Below are 19,466 nucleotides of genomic sequence, written 5' to 3'. Positions count from 1 at the left end.
ATATATATATATATATATATATATATATTGGATTTATCTCATGTCTTTTTACCCATGGTTCAAGGCATGTCAGGTACTTTCCCCACCCTAAGACGGCTTACAGTCCACCTGAGACAAGGGAGGGTTAAGTGACTTGAATATAAGTATTTACATATTGAAGCATTGTCACATTGGGTCAGACCAAATTTCCATCAAGCCCAGTACATTATTTCCAACAGTGGCCAAGCCAGGTTACAAGTACTTGGCACAATACCAAAAAATAGCAAGATTCCAAACTACTTATTCCCAGGGATAAGCAATGACTTTCCACAAGTCTATTATAATAGTAGTTTAAGGACTTTTCCTCCAGATACTTGTTGAAACTTTTTTTAAGTTATATTAACTGTTTTCTCATCTGTTGACACTAAATTCCAGAGCATAACCATGTACTAAGAGTGAAAAATCTTTTTCTCCTATGTTTTTTTTTTAATTCACATTCATCAACAAAAACAAAAATCAATAAACTGCATCACAATGCCAAGAGATAACTCAGTCTTAGTATCAATCGTAACATGAACTTAAGATAGTTCATTCTGTTAGTTTCCTATTCTTCCCCCCCCCCCCCCCCCCCCCCGTGACGAAATAGTGGGTTTGTGAGCCTGAAAACTGTATTATTTCATGAAGTGTATTTCTCCTAATTGGCCAGCAGATGACACTTGTTTTGAGTTTTAAAGCTGTTGCAGAAAAAGACTCTCTCTCTTCAAGTTTCAGCTTATAGAAAGGCAATCTGCAGTACCGTTGGGCAGCTACTTTCAAAATTGATGCCCTGGGTTCTGAATGGCCCTGGATTTCAAAGCTAGCCTGAAGGTACTAGATTTTCCCTGTCTCAGCCAGGGAGCAGAGAGACAAAGATCTCTTTACTAAGGCCCTGTGAGCAGCTATATTTCCTGAACTCCCCAGGTACTACCCAGATAGTAAACAAATGTTTAGATAGTTTTATAATTGATCTATATTCAGTTACCTGTTATTGCTTGCTGACTTCACCTTTTTCTGTTCATTGTTCAAGTTCTATGACAATAAACCTTATTTAGTTTATGGACTCTGCTGTCCTGGACTAAGAACCCTGGTTTGTGTTTTTGGGCCTATGGGTGCTTTCTGAGAACTGTAGGACCCCTGGTGTGTGGCCCCAGTGTCCTAGAAATCAGCAGGGAACAACCTGAGAGTGGTAGACTAGCCCAGAGGAAAATGGGACCCAGTAGGTGGGTGGAGGGTGCTAGTATAGAGCACGAGACCAAGTGCAGGCGAGGCTGGGCAGTGCTGGAAAGACCCTTCAGCTGGCTGCAGGATAACCCCAGGCAGGTGCTAGGCATTTCATGACCCCCCCCCCCACACACACACACTTTTGTTGTAACCTGAGAAAATAGCCAGTTTGATACAGTTGACTCGTCAGCTGACTTTCTGACATGGGATTACTTCCTAAAGGTGGCCAATGTAACGCCGATTTAAAAAAAAAAAAAAGGTTCTGGAGGAGATCCGGGAAATTATAGACCGGTGAGTCTGATGTCGGTGCCGGCCAGAATGGTAGAGACTATTATAAAGAACAAAATTACAGAGCACATTCAAAAGCATGGATTAATGAGACAAAGTCAACTCCCAAATTTACCTCTCTACCCCTGAAATCTCAACCAACACCCAGTCCAAGGTTTCAGCCTGCCTATCTGACATAGCTGCCTGGATGTCCCAACGTCATCTAAAACTTAACATGGCCAAAACTGAGCTTCTCATCTTTCCCCTTAAGCCTACCTCTCCTCTCCCCCCCTTTCTCTATTCCTGTGGATGGCAGTCTCATTTTCCCCATCTCATCAGTTCGTAACCTTGGGGTCAATCTTGGACTCCCTCTCTCTCCTTTTCTGCTCATATTCAACAGATTGCCAAAACCTGTCGTTTCTTTCTCTATAACATTAGCAAAATCCATCCCTTCATCTCTGAGCACTCTACCAGAACCCTTATCCACACTCATCACCTCTTGTCTTGATTATTGTAACCTGCTTCTCACCGGCCTCCCTCTTAGCCATCTCTCTCCTCTTCAATCAGTCCAAAACTCTGCTGCGTGACTCATTTTCTGCCAAAGTCGCTATGCTCACGTTAGCCCCCTCCTTAAGTCACTTCACTGGCTCCCTATCTGTTTCCGTATTCAGTTCAAGCTTCTCTTATTGACCTATAAGTGTATTCACTCTGCTGCTCCCCGGGAACTCTCTCCACTCTCGTCTCTCCCTATGCCTCCCTCGTGTACTCCGTTCTGTAGATAAATCTCTCCTATCCGTCCCCTTCTCCTCTACTGCTAATTCTAGACTCCGTTCCTTTTGTCTTGCTGCACCCCACCCCTGGAATAGACTTCCCGAGCCTGTGCGTCTGGCCCCGTCTTTGGCCGTTTTCAAGTCCAAACTTAAAGTCCACCTCTTTACCACTGCTTTTGACTCCTAACCACGTCTCCCTTGCCCTGTCCTTAACCTCACCTAATATTCCCTTACCCTTAATTGTTCTGTTTACCTGTCTTCTGACTCCTAACCACTTCTCACTTGCCCTGTCCTTAACCTCACCTATTATTCCCTTACCCTTAATTGTTCTGTTTACCTGTCTTATCTAGATTGTAAGCTCTTTGAGCAGGGACTGTCTTTTTCTGTTTGGTGTACAGCCCTGCGTATGCCTTGTAGTGCTATAGAAATGATAAATGGGAAAATTAGGTTCTTACCATGATAATTTTCTTTCCTTTAGTCATAGCAGATGAAGCCATTACGTATGGGTTGTGTCCATCAACCAGCAGGGGGAGATAGAGAGCACTCAACTTTTCACAGTGCCTCATGGCCAGCTAGCTCCACTGCCTCTTCAGTATTTGAAGCTTCCAAAGCAGTATGGCAAACCGCAATGGGAATAACATGAACTTTCCTCACAGCGAACGATGGCCCCTTAACAAGGGCATAAACTCTAAAAAAAAGGAGGGAATGAACTCATCCTCCTGGAGGGAATAAACTCGTCCTCCACTTTGTATAAATGGAGGGAATACTTGCATCCTCCTGGAGGGAACAAACTCATCCTCCCAAAACCTGAACTAGAGGGAATGAACTCATCCTCCTATAACTGTAACAAGAATCCTGAAAACTATTTTCCAACTACCCAAGGAAGGAATATAACTTCAGGAAACAAGAACAGCACCTAAAATCAGAATCACTGCAATACAGACAATCATACAGGGAGGGCTCATGGCTTCATCTGCTATGACTAAAGGAAAGAAAATTATCATGGTAAGAACCTAATTTTCCCTTCCTTGTCATCAAGCAGATGAAGCCATTACGTATGGGATGTAACAAAGCAATCCCTAAATAGGGTGGGAATAAGCCATACCACGCGCTAGCACCTGTGCTCCAAAACGCGCATCCCTCCTGGCAGCCACATCCAGCCTGTAATGTCGGGCGAAAGAGAGCTTAGAAGCCCATGTTGCAGCACTGCAAATCTCATGAAAAGATAGTGCTCCAGTTTCTGCCCAGGAAGAGGAAATCGCTCTTGTGGAATGTGCCTTAAAGGCTTCAGGCGGAGCCCGGCCAGACAGCAGATATGCTGAAAAGATAGCTTCTTTGAGGCAACGGGCAATAGTGGCTTCAGACGCTGAAGACCCTCTGCGAGGACCTGCAAACAGCACAAAAAGATGATCAGAGGTCCTGAAAGAATTTGTAATTCGCAGATACTGCAACAGAGTCCTGCGCACATCCAAAAGGTGCAACTGCTCAAATGAATCTGGAAACTCCTCCTCAACAAAGGAGGGAAGAAAAACAGGCTGGTTTAGGTGAAACGCTGAAACCACCTTAGGCATGAAGGAAGGCACGGTCCGAACCGTGACCCCTGACTCTGAGAATTGCAGAAAAGGGTCTCTACAGGACAGCGCCTGGAGCTCTAACACCCGTCTCGTCGAGGTAATGGCCACTAAAAAGACGACCTTCAGTGTCAAATCTTTCTCTGAAGCACACCGAAGTAGTTCAAAGGGAGCCCCCTGAAGGGCCTTCAATACTAACCCCAGGTTCCAAGCTGGACAAGGTGCCCGGACGGGAGGACGGAGCCGAAGCACCCCTCTAAGAAACCGTGCCACATCTGGATGAGCAGCTAATGACACGCCTTCAACCTTGCCACGCAGGGAGGCCAATGCTGCCACTCGCACCCGCAGGGAATTATAGGCCAAGCCTTTGTGTACACCATCCTGCAAAAAGTCCAGAATCGGCGAGACAGGAGCCCGCAACGGAGAAAACGCTCTTGAAACACACCAGACTTCAAACTGGCACCAAATCCTGGTATAAGCCACGGAAGTGGAGCGCTTACGGGCCTGCAGGAGAGTGGAAATTACCTTATTTGAGTAGCCTTTATCTCTCAATTGCGCCCTCTCAATCGCCATGCCATAAGACCAAAGTGGCAGGCGTCCTCCATGGCCACCGTACCCTGTGACAACAGGTGCGGAACCAGAGGTAACGGAAAAGGAGCCTCCAACAGCATCTGTCGGAGGTCCGCATACCAAGGCCTCCTGGGCCAGTCTGGGGCGATGAGCACCACTTCTCCTGGATGCAGCCGAATCCGCAGGACCACTCGCCCTATCAAGGGCCACGGAGGGAAGACATACAGCAAGCCCAGGGGCCAGGGTTGAGCCAAGGCATCCAACCCGGCAGAGCGAGGATCCCTCCGTCTGCTGAAGAAGCACGGGACTTTGGCATTGGAACTGGTCGCCATAAGATCCATCACTGGCTTGCCCCATTTGGCACATATCTGCAGGAATACATCGTCTGCTAGTTCCCACTCCGCTGGATCGATCTGATGCCTGCTTAGATAGTCGGCTTGCACGTTGCTCTGACCTGCAATGTGAGCTGCTGACAGGGACTGTAGATGCAGCTCAGCCCAGTGGCAAATTTGTTCGGCCTGCGCGGCTAGAGCTCTGCACTGAGTGCCGCCTTGTCGATTTATGTAGGCCACTACTGTCGTGTTGTCCGACATCACTCGGACAGCCAATCCTTCCAGGGTCACTTGAAAGGCCAGAAGAGCCAGAAACACCGCTTTCAACTCCAGGCGGTTGATAGACCACTCCGACTCGTCGGGCGTCCACAGACCCTGGGCATGCTTCCCCTGGCAATGTGCGCCCCAGCCCTTCAGGCTGGCATCTGTCACCACTAGGCACCAATCGGGGAGCACCAGCGGCATTCCCCGCTGCAACATGCTGTCCGAGTGCCACCACTCCATACTGAGGCAGGCCGCAGGGAGCCAAGAAAGTCTGCACTGATAATCCTGAGATACTGGAAACCATCATTGAAGTAGAGAATACTGTAGAGGTCTCAGGTGCGCTCTCGCCCATGGCACCACTTCCAAGGTAGCTGTCATCAATCCCAACAGCTGGACAATGTCCCAAGCTCGCGGGCGGGGCATCCTCAGAAGCAGACGGACCTGATTCTGACGCTTGCACCGCCTTTGCTCGGGAAGAAACACATAGCCCGAGGCTGTGTCGAACCTGGCCCCCAAATATTCTAGAGATTGCAAGGGGGTCAGGTAACTTTTGGCCATATTGACGACCCAGCCCAGAGATTGAAGGACTGAAACCACTCTGGCTGTAGCGAGATGACTCTCTTTTTCTGAGTCTGCTCTGATGAGCCAGTCGTCTAGGTACGGGGGAACCCGGATACCCTCTCGCCTGAGAAAGGCAGCTACTACCACCATTACCTTGGAGCTGTGGCGAGGCCAAAAGGCAAGGCCCGAAACTGGAAATGTTTTCCCAACACCGCAAACCGCAGAAACTTCTGGTGCGGGAGCCAAATTGGTATGTGCAAGTAAGCTTCTTTCAGGTCTAGAGACGTGAGAAACTCTTCCGGCTGTACCGCCACAATGACGGAGCGCAGGGTTTCCATGTGAAAATGCCACACTCTTAAGGACTTGTTTAGCTCTTTTAAGTCCAGGATCGGGCAAAAAGACCTGCCTTTTCGTGGCACCACAAAGTAAATGGAGTAGCAGCCTAGACCTTGTTCGGCGAGAGGCACCGGGGTCACAGCCCCTATCTGGCACAGACTGTGCAAAGTCTCCTCAACCGCCGCCCGTTTGGCGGCAGAACCGCATCGGGACTCCACAAACAAGTCTCTCACCGGGGCATCGAATTCTATTCAGTATCTGTCTCTATCAGGTCCAAGACCCACTGATCTGCGGAGATTTTGGCCCACTCCTCGAAAAAGAGGGAAAGTCTTCCTCCGATGACAGGAAACGAGGAGGGGGCCGGCGCACCATCATTGAGAGGGTCGCCCCTGAACTCCAGGCCTTGAACCGGCAGCTGTGGAACGTTTGTCCGAGCAAAAGGAGTTTCTCTGCTGAAAGCGGGAACGCGAAGTGAACCCAGCAGCACACCCCGGGTGGTACCTTCTAGCTTCACGGAAGCGAGGTCTGTAAGAGGAGCGGACCGCCTGACCCTTAGAGGAAGGCTTCGGCCTATCTTCGGGCAAGCGCTGAGGTTTGGAATCCCCCAGGCCTTTAACAATGTTTTCCAGCTCCTCACCAAACAGGAGAAGGCCTTGAAAGGGCAACTTCACCAACCTTTGCTTAGAGGCCATGTCCGCCGCCCAATGTCGTAGCCAAAGAGTGCGGCAAGCCGCCACTGCTACAGCCATTTGTTTAGCCGAAGCTCTGACCATATCATAAAGGGCGTCAGCCAAAAAGGACAAGGCCGACTCCATCCGCGGAGCCACTTCAGATAAGGTCTCCGCTCCATCACCGGGCTGTTCCACTGCCTGCTGTAACCAAGCCAGGCAGGCTCTAGCAGCATAACAACTGCATGCAGACGCCCGAACAGTGAGACCTGCCAAATCAAAAGACCGCTTCAGAGCTGAATCAAGCCTGCGGTCTTGAATATCCTTCAGGGCAACACCTCCTTCGACAGGGAAGGTAGTTCTCCATCCACTTTAGGCATTGCAAAGCGAGCCAAATGTTCCTCACTCAGAGGGTATAATTGCCCCATAGCCCTGGCAACCTTCAAAGGTCCCTCAGGGTCAGCCCATTGAGACGAAATAAGCTCTTGGATGGAGTCATGCAAAGGAAAGGCTCGAGCAGGCTTTCTGGTACTAGCCATCCTTGGATTAACAGAGGAGGCTATGCCACTCCCAGGATCTTCAGATGTAAGGCATCTGAAATAAGCGCTGGCAGCTCCTTGCGGTGGAAAATCCTCACCGCAGACGGATCATCAAGCTCCTGTGGCAATTCTGCACCCAACTCTGGCTCCTCAACCCAAGAAGTTCTGCCAGACCCCTCAGAATCCTCATAGCCCGACCACGGGGGGGGGGGGGGGGGGGGGGGCACACTCAGAAGGGGTATTAGCCCTTCTGCGTTTATCAGGAGGATAAGAAACAGGCAAAGCCAACTCCAAAAGGCCAGGATCCACCAGGGGGGCAGGCAGAGGGTCCAAAGAACCCTGTGGAAAAGCTCTTTTAAGCATGTACGCCCTCTGCAGCATTAAAACAAAATCAGGGGAGAAAACCGCTCCCTGACCGCCCGGATCCTGCCCAGGGCTATCAGCTCTATTATTAGCCTCACTCAGAGGACCCCCCCCCCCCCCCGGATTCAGGGCTCTCCGTCGCAACGGAGGCCGCGCCATGTGGAAAATCCATGTGGCATCCGCTGCCAGCTCAGAGCGCAAAAGATCGCCACTCGCCATGCTCGGGCCGGCTCTACTGTCTGTACAGCACGAATTACAGAGCCCCGCTGCTGATATGCGCTTGCCACATTTAGAACAGTGCTTTACAGTCTCCGCAGCCATCACCGAAAACGGCGGTAAAATTCAAAAATGGCGGTTCGCGCCAAAAACGTCCCGATCGCGGGCCCACCCCAGAGGAGTCAGAAAACACTCTTACCTCACTAGACCAAGTATCACAGCTCCGGTCCTGCAGAAGAATCTCAAGAAAAAAAACCTCTTTTCCAAGATCGCTGCACTAAAGCGCGACGCAACTTTATTTATTTATTTAATTTTTTAACGCTGTGAGGAAAGCAGAGGCAAAAAGAGGTAAATAAAAACACTCCGGAGGCTCAGATAAGTGGAAAAGGCAGGGAAAGGCGAACCAATGTGCCTGCATCCACTGAGTGGGAAAGGACAGGGAAAAGCAAGCTAATATGTCCACATCCACAGGGGCATGGGTAAGGCAGGGAAAGGGCTGACCTATGTGCCTTCAAAGTGAAGCTGCTATAGCCTCTAACACCCCGGCTAACAACTGGCAAGCCAGGAGTCACCCCCAGGTAGATTTTTGATGAAGCTCGAAGAAGCTGCAGCCACCCTGCTTGGGGAGATAGAAAATACTGAAGAGGCAGTGGAGCCAGCTGGCCATGAGGCACTGTGAAAAATTTAGTGCTCTCTATCTCCCCCTGCTGGTTGATGGACACAACCCATACGTAATGGCTTCATCTGCTTGATGACAAGGAAAGTAGATTTAGTGAAGGGAAACCTTGCCTCACCAATCTACTACATTTCTTTGAAGGGGGTGAACAAACATGTGGATAAAGGTGAGCTGGTTGATATGGTGCATCTGGATTTTCAAAAGGCGTTTGACAAAGTACTTCGTGAAAGACTCCAGAGGAAATTGGAGAGTAATGGGATATGAGGTAGTGTTCTATTGTGGATTAAAAACTGGTTAAAAGATAGAAAACAGAGAGTAGGGTTCAATGGTCAGTATTCTCAATGGAGAAGGGTAGTTAGTGGGGTTCCACAGGAGTCTGTGCTAGGACCGCTGCTTTTTAACATATTTATAAATGACCTAGAGATGGGAGTAACTAGTGAGGTAATTAAATTTGCTGATGACACAAAGTTATTCAAAGTCGTTAAATCGCGGGAAGATTGTGAAAAATTACAAGAGGACCTTACAAGACTGGGAGACTGGGCGTCTAAATGACAGATGACGTTTAATGTGAGCAAGTGCAAAGTGATGCATGTGGGAAAGAGGAACAGCTACGTCATATAAGGTTCCACGTTAGGAGTCACAGACCAAGAAAGGAATCTAGGTGTCGTCGTTGATGATACGTTGAAACCTTCTGCTTAATGTGCTGCTGCGGCTAAGAAAGCAAATAGAATGTTAGGTATTATTAGGAAAAGAATGGAAAACAAAAATGAAGACGTTATAATGCCTTTGTATCACTCCATGTTGCGACCGCACCTCAAATATTGTGTTCAATTCTGGTCGCCGCATCTCGAAAAAGATATAGTGGATTTAGAAAAGGTACAGAGAAGGGCGACGAAAATGATAAAGGGGATAGGACGACTTCCCTATGAGGAAAGGCTAAAGTGGCTAGGGTTCTTCAGCTTGCAGAAAAGGTGGCCGAGGGGACATATGATAGAGGTCTATAAAATAATGAGTGGAGTGGAACGGGTAGACATAAAGCGTCTGTTTACGATTTCCAAAAATACTAGGACTAGAGGGCATACGATGAAGCTACAATGTAGTAAATTTAAAACGAATTGAAGAAAATTTTTCTTCACTCAACATGTAATTAAACTCTGGAATTTGTTGCCAGAGAATGTGGTAAAGGCGGTTAGCTTAGCGGAGTTTAAAAAGGTTTGGATGGCTTCCTAAAGGAAAAGTCCATAGACCATTATTAAATGGACTTGGGGAAAATCCACTATTTTTGGGATAAGCAGTATAAAATGTTTTGTACTTTTTTGGGATCTTGCCAGGTATTTGTGACCTGGATTGGCCACTGTTGGAAACAGGATGCTAGGCTTCACGGCCCTTTGGTCTGTCCCAGTATGGCAATACTTATGTACTTATTCTTCTCTGCTCATCCCACTACCATAACTTTCCACCCCTTTCTGATGCCATTCCTTTCTGTGGAACTGAATTCTTTGTTTATATATTCAATGGTGTACTATGTGACCTGTGAGAAAGTGTTTCTCAAACAGGTGACCATGTCTGTTAGGAGTAATCACCACATTTTAGGTATGGAATTCTTAACATCTAGTCTTTCAAGATTCAATAGATGATGCATTTCATTTTTCTATTGTGTCAAACTGGGGTGGCTCAAATAACAACCAATTTTTTAAGATACATTTCTTTGCCAACAAGCAAGCTTTCATACATAGTGTCCTTTCCCTTTACTCAAAAAAAGATGACCTTCATCCTTAACAAAAAGAAGAAAGTTAACCTTTACTACCATCTGACAGTATAAAATTTTGAGTGGGATGTCACCATCCCCTTCCCCCTTTTATTCCCTCACAGTCCCAAAACTGAAGGTATTTCTATTTAAGAAGTTTTTGAAGATACATAGTCATTTTTAATATGGTTTCATTGGGAATGAACTTTTCCTTAATTTTTTTTTTTAATTGTAAATCGAACTAAACCTTTTTGGTAAGACACAGAATATAAGCCCATTGTACTGTAGTGCCTCAGTAAGAACGATACCAGAAGGTTTTACTAGTTCTGATGATAATTCAGATGGAGGACAAAAGTTTCAAGCACAAAGTAGAGAAAGAGGTGGACGCCCGCGCAAACGTGGCGGTAGGAGAAGAGCCAGTCGGGAAAGTCCACAATATTACCAACAACAACATGGCCCTTATCAACAACAGTGGTACACGCCAGGAATGAGTACTATGCAGCCATTCCAGGCTCCCACTTCTGTTGTACAGTCTACAACCAATATGCAGGGGCCAATGCCATCATTTGCTACCGTTCAATCAGGAACAGTTCCTCATACTACTTTTCAACCTGCATTGATGAATCCTCCGATGCTCCACCACTCCATCTGTCCTGATTTGTTTAGGCGGGACAGGTCCAGTAACCAGATCCAGCGAATTGTGCAATCAAATGTAATCAACATCTCAAAGAAACAATTAACATCTATACAATTACGAGCGCTGGAACATGGTTTATCTTTTGTACCCACAGTAAGACACAGTTCGTTTCACAACCGCATAGATTTGGCTTGGATCATTCGGAATTTGCAGGTGAAAATTGTTTTTCCCAACACAGTAACAATACATGGGACAAATCTATTTTTCATCCCCTCGGGTCCTATGGACACACATATAGCCATTTTCAAGGCTTTGGTTCTTAGAGATTTGAAACAGTTAGAAGTTACAGAATCAACGAAATGGTCTAGAAAAAAACGGTTCTTTAATTTTTCAAACAGAGAACGTCTGGCCATACAAGAACTTTCCAATGATTCTGATATCATTATACGTCTAGCAGATAAGGGTGGTTCCATCGTTATACAAGATAAACAAGGTTACATTGGAGAGGTCCGACGTCAACTTATGGACACTCAATATTATCGATTATTACTTGAAAATCCTAAGCAACAACTACAAGTTTTAATCGCAGATATTGTGGATGATGCAGTAACCAAGGGTGCACTCACAAAAGCTGAATCCCGATTTTTGAAATCACTACATCCTCGCATGCCAGTGTTTTATACAGTGTCCAAGATTCACAAGCACCTCTCCAATCCACCAGGACGTCCCATAGTGTCGTTGGCAGGTACAATTCTGGAGCCTTTATCCAAATTTTTGGATTACGTTTTACAACCTTATGTGAAAAAATCAAAATCATACATACAAGACACGGCCCACTTTTTGAGATGCCTCATGGACATTGAGAATATAACCACCACCGAAGTGATACTTGTAACATTGGATACTGAATCCTTATATTCTAATATCCCCCAAGAGGCAGCCTTGTCTATTGTGGAACGTACCTTGAGTACAAGATTGGAGGGTGAGAGAATTTCCACCACTTTATTACTATCCTTGGCTCATCTAGTTCTAAAACACAACTATTTTATGTTTGATCGTCAGTTCTACCTTCAGACTAGGGGCGTGGTCATGGGTTCAGCAGCAGCCCCCAGTGTAGCGAATCTATACGTTAGCCATTTTGAGGAGTGCCACCTATACAATAACAATTGGTTCAATAAGATCTCTCACTGGCATCGCTTTATCGATGACATATTTTTCATGTGGCACTCTACAGAGCAGCATTGGACTTGTTCTTGAGATGGCTAAACGGCATTGACACCAATTTGAAATTTACTATGAATAAAAGTAATATAAGCATCTCTTTTTTGGACACATGGTTGTATAAGGCACAAGGACAACTACAGGTTACGGTTTATCACAAACCTACCGGCCGTAATACATTATTATCTTTTAGTAGTCACCATCCACACAGATTAAAATGGTCCCTCCCAGTGGGGCAGTTTTTACGTCTGCGTAGAATATGCACAATAGACGAACAATTTAAATCCCAGGCAATGGTTCTAACATCCAAACTGAAAGAAAGAGATTACTCAGACGTTTGTATACGTCAAGCATACTGGAGAGCGTGGTATGTGCAACGCCCTTTACTTCTGTTAGACAAACCTAAAGAAGAAATGGAAAGAATGGTATGTGTTCTTAGCTTTTCTACTCTGGCTCCAAAAATAGCCAGTATGCTCCATAAACATTGGCAAGTACTGTCTTTTCATCCAATATTTGCTCAACACCCGTGTAAAGCGTATACACGTGACCGTAATCTTAAAGACAAGTTGGTTCACACCACTCTTGACCAGAATGGTAGGCATATTACACAGGGCAGACTTGAACCTTGTGGCAAGTGCCAGTTTTGCCCCCAGATGAGGGTTATAAATCGATGGACACATACTGGCACTCAGCAAACCTATAGTTTGGATCATATAACAACATGTCAATCATCTTTTGTTGTTTACATAATTCAGTGTCTGTGTTCACTGCATTATGTGGGTCATACCATCAGAAAAATGAAGACCCGCTTAGTGGAACACAAGAGCTGCTTGAATACAAAACATCTCACAGCACCACTTGTTTCCTACTGTTTGCAATTCAATCACGTGTTCACCGAATTACAATGGTTTATCATTGACCAGATACCAGTGACATCAGCAGGAGGAGACAGAGTTTCAATGTTGACTCGTCGAGAACAACAATGGATATATAGGTTAAAGACTATCAGTCCTCAAGGACTAAATGAAACCATAGAGTGGAACACTATGATATGAGACGAAGTGTCTGTTGAGAACTGTCGGAGGTATATGTATATATATGTATATTCATATTCATATATATATATATATATATATATAAAATAAAAGAACCTGTGGTTAATACTTTAATACTACCATCTTTTGAAGTAAAGCATCGCTGTTTATGTACTTCAATCACTAGGAATATTTTAGAAGTTAATCAGATCTGAATGCGCATGATTACCATCTTGCAGGTCATTTCAATTAAGAAGTTTATTTTCAATTTTGCAGTGATGTCAATTGAGTTACGTCTGGTGTGAGTCACATTAACGGCGCCATATAAACTGTGTCAGTGCATCTAACAGAAGTCGCTACACATGCAGCCGTGAGACAATGGCTGCGATTTAAGCATCTTACGGCTTTAACCCGAGTCCCTGAAGAAAGATTCTTGAAACCTGCGGAGTCGGGCGTTTTCAGGGGAAGCCTTTTATTCAGTCTGAAATGAGTGACTGATTGGACTTTAAAAAATTCTGAAAAACGTTTTAAGATAAGTACACTTTTTTTGATATAGCACAATGTTTCGTTATAGCACTAATAATTGAGGACATAATACATATATATTTATGCACAAGAGTGGCCCGATGAAAGAGGTGCTATGCCACCTGGGCAAAAGAAATTATATTGCCTTTAAATAAGTGGTTGTTTCTGAGGGCACTCTTTCACTATTGAGTAACAGTTGCAATAAATGTTTATACTATAAAGTATTTTGTCTGGAGCATTAGCTATTAGCCTCGGTTTATGTTCACAGAGGGAGTCCTAGTTCTATATAAGATACTTTATTATATTTAGGCATGCTCACCTTACTGAGAATTTTCCCAGAAATGCCTGCTGAGGGGAAACAAATAGCCTCAGCAAAAACTTGTATTGCTGCTCCTGAAGAGCAGCTGATCTTGATAACCTTTTTTAATATTTTCATCAATTTACCAAGATCAGCTTCATAAGTATGTGGCTTATCTATCAGTTCAGTGGTCCGTCAGCAACCTGGTCTGGGTTCCAGTTCAAAAAAAAGCTCTGCACCACTTTTTGATAAACTGTGAGACTGGCCCCTAGTTGTTCTATGGAACAAAATAGTTTCCTGTACGGCATCCCAGGAATCACCTGTCAAGTCCTGAAGGATCAAAACCCTAAGGTAATGCTGCATTCAGAGAAAATTATACCATTTGTTGTCAGGTAACCCCAGTTCTACCTTTCACAGTTCAAACGATTTACAAAGGTCCTCCTTTCTGATAATGTCAGCTGTCTGTGTTACTCCACCCCCACTTAGTCCAGGCTCCTAAGTGAGATCTACTCAGAAATGAGTCCAAATCTCAAATGCCTACCAAAGGTAGTAGTGAAAATCTGTCTGCAGAGCCAGACTCTCCTATGTGTTTTTAATGTACTGCTTTGTAACTTCATTGCATGTCCCCTTGTCTTCATACTTTTTGAAAGAGTTATCAATTCATGTCTACCCATTCCTCTCTACTCAGGATTTTATTGACCATCATATTTCCTCTCATCTGCCTCTTCCATGCTGAACAGCCTTAACATCTTTAGCTTTTCTTCAAATGGAGGATGTTCTATCACTTTTATCATACTCATATCCACCAGCCTTTAAGTTATCTACATGCCTAATGATTTGATTGCTAACAACAATGGCTAGCCTAACTCTATCCTCCTGGTCACATGGTGATGCAGGTCCCTCAAAGTAAGAGGATACTGTATCACTCAGAGAGCAGGTCCTAGCTACAGGATCACTTCCTGCCACACCAAGATGATGCTCTGCTTTCAGATGACCTTTCTTCTCCATAGCAGCATATAGACCAGACTGAAGGGGGACTTCTTTACTCTATCTCTGAAAGCCTCCTCCTCTGTCTCAGTTCTTCAAAGTCTGCAAACATTGCTTGCAGAGACCAGGCTTGTGCTCTGAAAGCCAAGAGCTCTTAGCACCGAGTGCACACATATAACCTATAAATACAATCCACGGCAGATAATCATACTTGTATCACTTGGTGCAAAAGACTTGACAGTCCCCATCTCGTTGCTGGACCTACTGTTACTCAGTTGATTATTTTAAAGTTACTAAGGGACTATATAAAAACTAATATACAGTCCCTTTAAGGTTATTAGGCATATTTTATGCTATTTAATGTTTGCTGCCATATAAACAGCAAGATTACAAGAAGCATTAATGGGATTTGAACTCTGGTTTCCTTGGTTCTCAGCCTGATGCTCTAAGTTACTCATATTGTTTTACTCCCTTAACCCAAAAACACTTAAAAGAACACTTCTCTTCTTCGTGGCCAAAAATACCTGCAGATTTTACGATGTACATAAGGCTTAGCTAGGTATAAGGGCAATTCTCTGTCAGATGACACTACCTGGAGTAAATGCCTTTGAAATTATCCCCTGTAGACCCTTTTAGCTGAAATAATGTGTATATGTAAAGCAATTTGTGACACAGGATCATTAACTTCAACTGTAGATTACTACTACTACTACTATCACTTTTATAGCGCTACAAGGCATACGCAGCGCTGTACACCATACATGGAAAGACAATCCCTGCTCAAAGAGCTTACAATCTAAATAGGACAGGCAAACAGGCAGAACAACTAGAAGGGTAGATCTCTTCATACGTGTAATGCTATGTCAGAGGATGAAATGCCCGATCCCTCTGCTGCCTACAATACACAGAAGCAAATCTACACTGATTAAATTTAGTCAAAACACAGGCAACAACACTTTGTACAAGAGATTCTAACTGCTATAAGAATTGTATTTAGTTTTATGTTAAAAACAAAAAGGAGTTTAGTGGTCTAAGGAAGAGAATAGAATTACCTGACTGAAATAATTCCTATACATTACTTTCTCTGTATTTCTGGCAAGTTGTTTTATCACTTGCAAAAATTTAAATGATTATAAACAAAAAAAACAAAAAGGAGTTTTATACAAAGGAATTGCATCACAATGTAATATTTAAAAAATGGTAATTACAGGATTGTTGCATAAGCTGTTTAGGGGAGAAATATTTGGGAGCACTGACCTGAGAAAGACCTCCTCCATGGTGGTTACAGAAGCTCCATAGCTAGAGATGCCCAGTTCCTTTTGCTTCTGTTCCAGTTCTGTGAATAGAGCTTCAAACCTGTAAGTGATGAGGCAGAAAGAAATATGATAATGACTAACCTCTCCTTTGCTGCTGACTCAAATATGTTTCCCTATTACATATAGCTGAATAGGGCTGCTCTGCTGGGGAACAGACTGACTGCAGGCACTATTCTAGTTTACAGCATAGTGTCATAGTTCCACTGGAGAACATAAACCAAAGCAGTCACTCAGCAGGTATTTTACAGCAAGTGATCGCTGCTCCTTGTTAACCAATGAGAATCCTGCAATTCCTTACCAGCTCCAACTGTTGTACCTCAGTGAGTGGTACAGCCACTGATGTAGCACTCATAGACATAGGGAGAGGGCCAACAAAATACAGAAGTCACACCTAGTGGTTGGCCAAAAAGCAGCACTAAAAGTAGCTCTAAAGGAAATAGTTATCTTCTAAAGCCTGTGAACAGATAGCCATGTGTTTACGTTCCATCCTCCAGAAGTTACCTGTGTGTGCTTTCCTTTGGCAGTATGAAAGACAGTTCTGCCCCTGCATTGCTCTCCAGAGTAGCATTTGGCACATAGCGGCAAATCAGCTGGGAGATCTCCCCCACATTGCAGTGTGGCTTCTTAACCATTACCATGTGATAGCCAGCCCCTGAGCAACACAGAAATTGCTTTTTACATAAGTGGAAACAAGGAATGAAATAATAGAGTTACTTCAGACAGCTCTACAAAGGACAGTTAAGTATGCTCTGCTTCCTTTTCAGGTCTTATTATCCTAACCGCACAGGAGAACTCATATATTATTTAAGAGACACTGCAATGTAGGTCAGCAGCATATTCACAAGGTGTGGTTAGTGAACAGAAGGAAGCCTAGTCAATGCATGGAGTTCTTGGTGAGCATAAAGTGAGGTTACCTACCTGTAATGGGACTTCTCCACAGATAGCATGGTAAGTCAGCCATACAATGACGATGCATCAGATGCAGATAGGAAAGGATTTGCTCTCACAAAGCTGAGAATTAAAAAAAAAAAAAAAAGTAGTTCCTTCTATGCATGCGCTTAGCAACCTCATCACTAGTGATTTCCCAGCCTTGCTCAGTTCATTCCAGAAGGGATGGTGGGTGGGTCTGTGTGGCTGAGGTATCCTGCTCTGCATGGATAAACAGAACGAGTCAACAACACAAAGGTGACTCTCCAGCTAAGGGGTGGAGTATGGAGTCACTGGTGTGAGTGAAGGCCCTCTTTACAGTACGCTGTAGTTTTGTGGTAGGATAAAGCTGCAAAAGAATGGGAGACTGATGAACGAAGAACACGAGAAGGAATGAGGACTGGCAGATGTACTGTGAGAACACTGTGGGAGCTTTATTTGGCTCAAGAGAGTTGAGGTTATGCGAGGAATAGCAGCAAACTTTTCCACTAATGAAATATGGTAAATGAAATAGTACAATCAACAACAAACAGGATGGAATCGGTCCAGAGGGTGGCTACAAAACTGGTCAGTGGTCTCTGTCATTAAGCATATGGGGACAGACTTATAGACCTCAATATGTGTACTCTGGAAGAAAGGCAGGAGAGAGGGGATATGATAGAGATGTTTAAATACCTCTGTGGCATTAAGATACAGGAGGTGAGCCTTTTTCAAATGAAGGAAAACTCTGGTATGAGAGGGAATAGGTTGAAGTTAAGACGTCATAGGCTAAGGAGTAATCTAAGAAAATACTTTTTCACAGAAAGGGTGGTGGACACAGAATAGCCTCCTGGAGGAGGTTGTGGAGACAAGGACTGTGTGTGAATCTAAAAAAGCATGGGATAGGCATGCAGGATCTCTTAGGGAAAGGAGATAGTAGTTGCTGAGGATAGGCAGACTGGACAGGCCATTTGGCATTTATCTGCCATCATGTTTCTATGTTACTCGTGGCAAACACTGGGACTAGAATAGTGACACAAATATTAAATAGGAGTTAGCAGTAGAGCTTCTTTGGGTCACAGCAAGGACTGGTGAATGGAATAGTGTATCTCCTGATAACAGAGTTACAGCAAGGCCATTGACAAGTCACTGGGGTAAGTGGTTGTCTGTACGATCTAGGGACTAGGTACATGGGCTGGTTGGGTACCAAAGGAGTATCATCCGCAGGATTCAGTGCCCAAAGTAGTCTGTGGTCTGCAAAGGGTGGTTGAGGAACTCATGCTTGGTAAAAGTGTGATCTAATGACCAAAGTTGCATCACTGCATGTGTTGTCCAAAGGGGAAGAATGGAGGCTGGCCAAGGTGGTGGCCATGGCTCGGAGCTGGTGCGCATGGACCTTGTCTGTCAGTTCTAGGCCCATCTGTTTGTAATAGAAAGGGATGCAATCAAAAAACTCCAAAGTGAGAGTGCATTTGGCAATTAGGGCTCCAGGCCTGTTGGGCTTGCATGAGATGATGAACTGAGAGGACTTCTGGGAAGTCTTTGTCCTATGAATGTAGGTGTGCAGGGAGCGAGTGCAGTCCTAAATATACAGGGTACTGTAATTCTGGGGTAGCATGTGGAATTGCTGTGGAAGGCAGAAACAACCTTGAGCCAAAGGTCTGGAGCAAGTCCTAAGGATGGTGCAGTCATAGTGGAGCTTGCAGCTTGATGATACATTGGCAGAGATTATGGTGTCAAGGAAGAGGGTCTTCAAGGCAACAAACTTGATATGTGCGCTCCCCAGCAGCTCAAAGAGGGTAGCATGAGCTGACAAAGGATGACATTGAAGTCCCAGGCTGGGAAAGGACTCCAGAAGTAGAAGGTGGAGGCTCATGAATTCTCTCATGAATAGGGTAAGCACATATGGGTTTGTTCTCACATAAACTCAGAGGATATCTTATGGCCCGAGTCCAACAGGTTGAGTAGGTATCTGAAAAGCGGTGGGATGAGGTCCAAGAAGGGGTTCAGTTCTGCAAAAGCATAGCTGCTCTGCACCATCTCCATCATACTCTGTGTTTGGTCCTATTCAAATCCAGGTGTTAAGTGATGTGATATTGAGAAGCCTGTTGTCTTCATACTGATCTAAGCCACCAGTGAAGAGGGTTTGCAGGGTGGTGCAACGGTCTTTAATAACACCGACAGTCTTTTTGACTTTGTGACCAAAGAGTTTCTTACCTAAGCAGGAAGCGCTGGCTAGGTGTTCATGGATATCGTCACAGTCCCGAGACCCTCAGACATGCCACATGTCTACCTGCGATGGAGGATGGTAGACATGTCATGGAAGATGGTAGACACAAAATTATTGCTTCTAGAGGGAGGGATGTCTAAGTGCTTTTGGCCTTCTCCAATAGCAAGTCATAATATAGAATGAACTGGACTTG

General features: G+C 44.8%; 1 protein-coding gene across 3 annotated transcripts in view; it reads right to left on the bottom strand.

The window, feature by feature from the left end:
* The window catches only part of ABCA3 (ATP binding cassette subfamily A member 3), a 338,890-nt gene that overhangs the window by 155,889 nt on the left and 163,535 nt on the right, over positions 1 to 19,466 (bottom strand). For all 3 annotated transcript variants that reach the window (XM_030211949.1, XM_030211951.1, XM_030211950.1), the window contains exons 16-17: positions 16,639 to 16,789; positions 16,079 to 16,177 (exon numbers count right to left, since the gene is read on the bottom strand). In XM_030211949.1, the coding sequence (XP_030067809.1) occupies positions 16,079 to 16,177; positions 16,639 to 16,789 (250 nt within the window). The remainder of the gene's footprint in view (positions 1 to 16,078; positions 16,178 to 16,638; positions 16,790 to 19,466) is intronic.

The sequence above is a fragment of the Microcaecilia unicolor genome, chromosome 8 (genome assembly GCF_901765095.1).
Source record: "Microcaecilia unicolor chromosome 8, aMicUni1.1, whole genome shotgun sequence".
NCBI lineage: Eukaryota > Metazoa > Chordata > Amphibia > Gymnophiona > Siphonopidae > Microcaecilia > Microcaecilia unicolor.
This window is presented reverse-complemented; position numbering and strand designations above follow the sequence as displayed.